The sequence below is a fragment of the Pteropus vampyrus genome, unplaced genomic scaffold (assembly GCF_000151845.1).
Source record: "Pteropus vampyrus isolate Shadow unplaced genomic scaffold, Pvam_2.0 Scaffold219, whole genome shotgun sequence".
In the NCBI taxonomy this organism is placed as follows: domain Eukaryota; kingdom Metazoa; phylum Chordata; class Mammalia; order Chiroptera; family Pteropodidae; genus Pteropus; species Pteropus vampyrus.
In genome coordinates, this window is record NW_011889000.1 from 971171 (window position 1) to 977965 (window position 6795).

At 38.9% G+C, this 6795-nt stretch overlaps 1 protein-coding gene across 1 annotated transcript in view; it reads left to right on the top strand.

The window, feature by feature from the left end:
* Window positions 1-3686: 3686 nt before the first annotated feature.
* Window positions 3687-6795, top strand: part of CPSF2 (cleavage and polyadenylation specific factor 2) — a 23843-nt gene continuing 20734 nt past the window's right edge. Inside the window, exons 1-4 of the mRNA XM_023538365.1 lie at window positions 3687-3887; window positions 4921-5080; window positions 5159-5264; window positions 6154-6286. Of these exons, the coding sequence (XP_023394133.1) occupies window positions 3739-3887; window positions 4921-5080; window positions 5159-5264; window positions 6154-6286 (548 nt within the window). The 5' untranslated portion in view covers window positions 3687-3738. The remainder of the gene's footprint in view (window positions 3888-4920; window positions 5081-5158; window positions 5265-6153; window positions 6287-6795) is intronic.

Genomic DNA, 6795 nt, shown 5'->3' on the forward strand with positions numbered 1-6795 from the left:
TACAAGCACTATTTTGGTAGGGAGAATTTCTTAGCTCCTTTCCAATGCTGTGTTTATACACGGTTTTCATCAGACTGAGAATTAGTATTTTTGTACTTCTCAAATTGGAACACTTTTTCACTTATTTGTACCTTACAAATAGGAACACTGTAAGTCAATATATTTTTAGTTTTAACTTGTTTTAACAACTGTTGATTTTCAAAACCACTACGTGCAAGAAATGTGCTAATATAGTAGGGATGCAAAAATACGTAAAGCGTAGTCCTGCACTCAGAGATATCTCCAAGCAAGAGGAAATGCATATAAATAGGTAATTGTTAATGGTGTGATAAGGGCGCTAAGCTCATTTAATACTAGCCATGCTTTATTTATTCACTTAAGAAGCATTTATGACCACCACTATGTGTTGGGCACTGTGGAGGCGTTGGACTGTAACTGCGATCAAAATAGAAAAAGAGGAATTGACAAAGAAGATTGAGAAGTGGAAGTTAGAGTCAGGGAAAACGAAGAGAGGGTTGACAGAAGCAGAGAGCAGGGCGTTTCAAGGAGGATGTGGCAGTTAATTTGATCAAATGCTATAATTTCTAGTAAATGTCCATTGAAATGTCCATTGGCTTAAGTTGTACAGAGGTTTGTCAGGGACTGGCGAAAGCATTTCCAGTGATGTGGTAGAGAAAGGCGCCAGTTTAGGTAGTGCGAATGGGAAAGGAGACACATTTATGGACAAATATTCTGAGAAATTTGCTCCGAAACGGGAGCATAGAAATGATGAAGTGGTTGCAGAAGATTATAGGATTAAGAGAGGGTTCTTTTAAGCTGGGAAATTCTGGAACATCTTATTTTGCTAATAGGAATGGTGCATCAGTGATGATGCAGAGAGAAGGAAAGCTCACAGAGGGAGTGGCCTTGGATAAGGGCGGAGCTGATTATTCCATGTAATAGGAGACACAACAGTGTACATGCAGATAGGTTAATGGGTATGGTATTTGGAAAATGAGGAGGTACTGTCTACTTTTATTTTCCAATTGGAGAATGAGGTGAGATGATCAGCTGAGTGGGGTGGAGGGAGGGGTGCCTGACGCTTGAGCAGAGAAGCGATGTGAAATAATAGTCTCAAAGATGGAAGGTCAAGCTACTAAGAAAAATAGGACTGATAGTTAGTACTTAGTGCCTATGTGAGATCTTTGGCTAGGAATTTAGCTGTGTGATGTTGTCCCCCATCTGTCCCCCTCCCTCTCCCCCCTGCAACATTCAGCTGCTGGAATAGACAAGACAAAGTGAATGATTGGAGTCAGTCAGGGTTGGGGTTTGCTAGGCTGGCACAAAGAAGGACTGGAGGAGTCGACCTCTGCTACGAGAGGACATTGTCCCCAACGGAGGCTCCTTGTCAGCTGGGATCCCAGAGTGAAGATGATGCAGAGCTGTGGCCACCCTTGAAGGACAGCTGGCAATCATAAGACACACCTCTGTTGTTTGAAACCATTGAGACCTGGGTGTCGTATGCTGGCTGATACACCTGTGGCTGTTGGAAGTCTTTGAAGGGCTTCCTGAGAGCTGTTTCTCAGTCTTCGACTGCTGCTGGGGGCAGTGGATAATTGTCAGTGAAATGTTATGCCTCTGGACGTGGTGGCCCTTGTTAGGTGCTCAGTTAACAGTGGCTCTGATCATGACCTGGCGTTTCTGCACACAGAGCAGACTGACGGTCATCTGGGCTGCGAGACACGTGTTCCTCTGATGGCAGTGGAGTACATGCAGGCTTAAAGCAACCTTGGGGGAGCTCCTCCCTGAATTTGTGGCCGGTGTTCTTCTCCTCACTGCCCGCTTTCTCCCCAGCCCCCCGCCAGAGCTGTGTAGAAGGGGGCTATTTAGATGCAATTCCATTGTCCACTGTTCGCCAGTTCCAAGGTCAGGTACATTCAGCTGGCTACAGCAGGGGAGAACACACACACAGGAGCCATGGCGTGTCTCTCCCACTTCTTACCTGTAATTTTTCCTATTTACTGAGCCAGTGTCATTCTCTTTTATTCCAGACCTCCCCACTTTTCCTTTGTTATTTCACTTCTATCCCGTGCAATCAAATCTGATGCGGGGGCCCGGAGCACCCTCCTAGCACTGGCCTTGTTGTGCTGGTGGTCTTCGGAGTTTTGGCTTCTCAGCACCATTCCCCTCTTAGCACCCAGCACACGCGAGGTAGACAGTGGGTGCTCGATAAAGACAGGTTCTGCTCTCCTAAAAAAAAAAAGACTGGAGAAGCAAGATACTTGAGAGTGTTTGCAGAATAATCATGATGGGGTAATTAACTTGCCCAGAACACAAAGCCACAGGAAGGGCGTGAGTGGAGCCTGAGCGCAGTGAAAAGTCATCGGTGGATTAGAGAGACTGGTAAGGCCAAAGGATTTTTGCAGTGAGAATCCTAGCGTGAGCGAGGTGGCAGTGAGAATGAGGCTTGAAGCTGAAATTTTGAAAGTGGTACAGCTTCTTGGTAGTGATAAAGTGAAATGAAGGTTATTGGAGTGAGAAAGTCAAAGAACTAAGAGGTCACTATTGAAGTTATTGAGGGGAAGACTGAGTCAGATTAATGGTGTCAGCAATGAGAAGGAAATAAGGAAGGCTTGGGGAACTAACCAGGCGGGTGGCATGGGACTAGGTATTTGAAGGAGGAAGGAGAAGACAGAGTTTGGAGGCTGCAGCAGGAGAAAGGATCCCATACTTCCTGCTTTTGAAGTACAGGCAGTAGAAGAAGGAAAAAGCCTCTTGAGAGGATTGTAGGAGAGACAGTATCACTTGAGAACAGCCAGGTCTCTGAAGATGAGCAGATAGAGAGAACCTTTGGAGAAGAGGTTGAAGTAACAAGTGAATGTAATCATAGTTCCAGAGGGTATGCTGGAAGAACTTGGGAGAGAGAGGAGGTAGGGGGTTGGGTCCAACTAGGAGATAGATGTACATATTGGTGATAATGGATAGCTAGGAGTCTTGGAGTATTGGCTGTGGCTGAGGAGAACAAGATGGGAAATGTAGTGGGACCAGCCCCCGGACAACCTGTTACAAAGATGGGCCAAAATAAGTTTACCTTATTTTGTTGATAGGACCTTGGGCAGATGGTCATAGATCATCAGGCTTGCAGTGACCTCTCCTACTTGCATGGTTAGCCAGGAAAGGCTAATTTAGCTTTTAAGGAGCTAAGATCTGAGATGTTTCTTGAGACCTGTATTTTGCTAATGAATATTTTTATAACATCTGTTTAATAGCACACAATTCTAGTTCTAGGCCTTAAATCCCAACAGATGTGCTCATGTAATATCTTCTTGAAATGTATGTGGTAGGTCTCCTAGCATAAATTCCAGCATTTTTTTATGTATGTATTAATGCTCGTGTTTTATAGGCTGGGGTATGTGGGTGAAGAAAGGGTAATTAACTTGCCCAGAACACAGAGGAGTAGATTCAAATCTGGGTCTGTCTGAATCCAAAGGCCACTGCTTTTCATCAAACCCCACTAGGAAACCACAGAAAGACTCATTGTAAACAAGAGTGTGTAGGATCATGCTTATACTTTTAAACTTGGCAGTGATGGAAATGGATCTTTTAAATGTTTGCTTTCCATGTTTATGGAATTTCTGCCCACTTAGAAATTTGACATAATTTTAATTTGTTATGTATGTTAGACTGTACTTTAATGCTTAATTACATTTTTATTTCTTATGAAAGAACCTTTTGGATTGTTGTTATTGGACCAAAAAAATGACATCTATTATCAAGTTAACTACCCTCTCTGGAGTTCAAGAAGAGTCTGCTCTTTGTTATCTCCTCCAAGTCGATGAGTTTAGATTTCTATTGGACTGTGGCTGGGATGAGCACTTCTCGATGGATATTATAGATTCCCTGAGGAAGTAAGTTACTTTTGTTATTTCTAGACTTTTAGAAAATCAACTCCTCTTTTCTACACTGTAATACCATATTCATGTTACACAGTGTCTGCTTTTTGGCTCTAATTTAGTTTATAGAAAAAGACTTAGTTTTATTTGCCAAAGAACCAAACAGTGACCGTTTTCACTTGTAAAGTTTGATTGACTTATAAGCTGTGTTATTTGAAATTTGGCCAAATCTTAAGTTAATTGTTACTTGGCTAATGAATCTCAGTAGAAATTTTTGCACCCTAATTCTAGAAAAAAGCAAGATTTAAGTTTATGAGAATTTGAAGTGAGGAAAAACCTTCCATGTGAAAGTTCTGCAGTCAGAGCACATTATCTTTTTATATCTTTTGATGCTAGATGTTAAGAATTGGTGCTTAAAATAATGACTATGAGATACAAAAGGATACTAACCCATCAATTCAGTTATGTTTGCAGTCTTGTACTAATTATGGAAGGAAAGAAGACTTAAACATCTAAAAAACTTAGAAGTTTTAGCAAAAAATTTTTTTCTTGTTAATTTTTTTTGTCAGTGAGAGCATATGCTTCACTGATTAAGTTTTACTATAATGAATATGCTGTCAGTCACCATGAGAAAAAGCTGGGGCAAAATTCATGATAAATATGTGGCTGTGTAAATATCTTTTCTTTAATTTCTGAAATTCCAAGCTGAGTTCTTAAACTTAAATTGATGGTATAAAAGATAGCCATTTGAAATCAGCTTACATGTGGTGTCTATTGTTTCTTTTACTTTTCTTTATTAAATGTGTCTAGACACTATATATTTACTGCAACTTATACCATAATTTGGACATTTATGCAGGACAGGGCTAGTAATAATTGAAATTCATAAGTATCATACTTTTAGCTCTTAGTTTTGCTCTTTTACTCCAGCATAGTCTTTTTTCAATTCAGAATAATGAGGGAAATCAGAATTGATGAATTAGTTTTGAGTGTCCTGCCTTTATCCTTAAAACTAGATTTGAAGAAGTTGTTTCGTTGTTTGTCCTAGGCATGTCCACCAGATTGACGCAGTACTGTTGTCCCACCCGGATCCACTCCATCTTGGTGCTCTCCCATATGCCGTCGGGAAGCTGGGTCTAAACTGTGCTATCTATGCAACCATTCCTGTTTATAAAATGGGACAGATGTTCATGTATGACCTTTATCAGGTAATTTGAGCAATTAAACAATTTTTTTAACACTCCGCAGTGATTATTTTTAACCTCTTATTTGTGTTCTTCTTTTAGTCTCGACACAATACAGAAGATTTTACACTGTTTACATTAGATGATGTGGACGCAGCCTTTGACAAAATACAGCAGTTGAAATTCTCTCAGATTGTGAATTTGAAAGGTAAAAAATGTCTCCAGTAGTAAATCATTGGACTAATGGGGTTTAACCTACTGTAAAGTACAAGGGGAATCTGTTGTAAAAATTGTAGGCACTACAAAATACTAACAAAATATTAACAACTCAGGCCTTTTCCCATTTAACTTGGAAAAGGCTTGTTCAGTGTTTGCTGTGTGCAGTGTGGGCACATCCTCCTGTGGGGAGCTCACAGGCTGATGACTGAAAGTAGCGACTGAAGTAAATGCAGTGCTCTGACAGTGCAGGGTAGAAAACAACTGAATCCTAGAATCAAGCATAAAAATTTATTATTTCATTAGGTCAAGAAGTTACATATTAAATATATACTTAGCATCTATAGAGAGAATTGTATTAAAGATTTTCAGATATGAACCCTGGTGTTGAAAAAAATGTTGCAACAGTGGAATCTGAAGATTTAGCCAGGAAGTAACAGTGGCCTCAACAGTTTTGTTTGTACTTAATTTTTCTTTAGGAAAAATTCTTTACCGTAATGAGATTTGAATTGTCAGATTAGAAGTTAGCAAAAATGGAAACACTTGATAATTTTGTGTACAATATAAATATTAAAATTTATTAGTTCATACTAAATAATTTAATAGTACTAGTAATTTTAAGTTGGATCTCTAGCCTTCTATTCCTAAGCACAAATAAGTCTACAAGAATACGTAATAAAACGACAAGAGCGTTTGCTTCCAGGAGGGAATGGAGTAGCTGGGGGACAGGAGAGTGAGACGTGCATTTCACTGGGCACCTTTTTATTTTTGAATTTTGTATCATTGTATATACTACCTATTAAAAACCAGCTTACAAATAAATAACCTTTCTTTAGGGTTGTAAAAGAAATCTGAGTGTTGTCATTATCTTGTCAACGTAGGTAAAGGACATGGCTTGTCTATCACACCTCTGCCAGCTGGTCATATGATAGGTGGAACAATATGGAAAATAGTCAAAGATGGAGAAGAAGAAATTGTTTACGCGGTCGATTTCAACCACAAGAGGGAGATGTAGGTACATCAAGAGAAAAGCTAATGGAAATACAATTGGTATTATTTTATACTTTGGAGGGAAAATTAGAAACAAAGTTATTTTTTAACCATAAATCTAGAGCAATTTAAAAGCACCAAATAGTGAATATTTTCAAAATTACTTAATTATTTGCATTGTAAGGGAAAGTTATGATACAGGAGAGAAAAGATATATTTGAAAGTACAGTTAGTATCCACTGTATAAAACAGATATCTTCCCAGAGATGTTGCAGAGGAGATTAATTTTTATACATCAAACTCTATATGCTCTTGACCTACTCATTAAAGGAAATTTGTGATTTTTTTTTTTGTATAATCAGTAATTACCATCTAATATAACTATATTTAAAGTCAGACCCTTGAAAAGGAGACACATAGTTTAATATTTTAAATACTTCATTTTGCACTCACAGAATATTATATTGATTATATCTGAATGATGATACTCTGGAAGATCTTCATTTTCTTTCTTTCTTTTTTTTAATTTACCA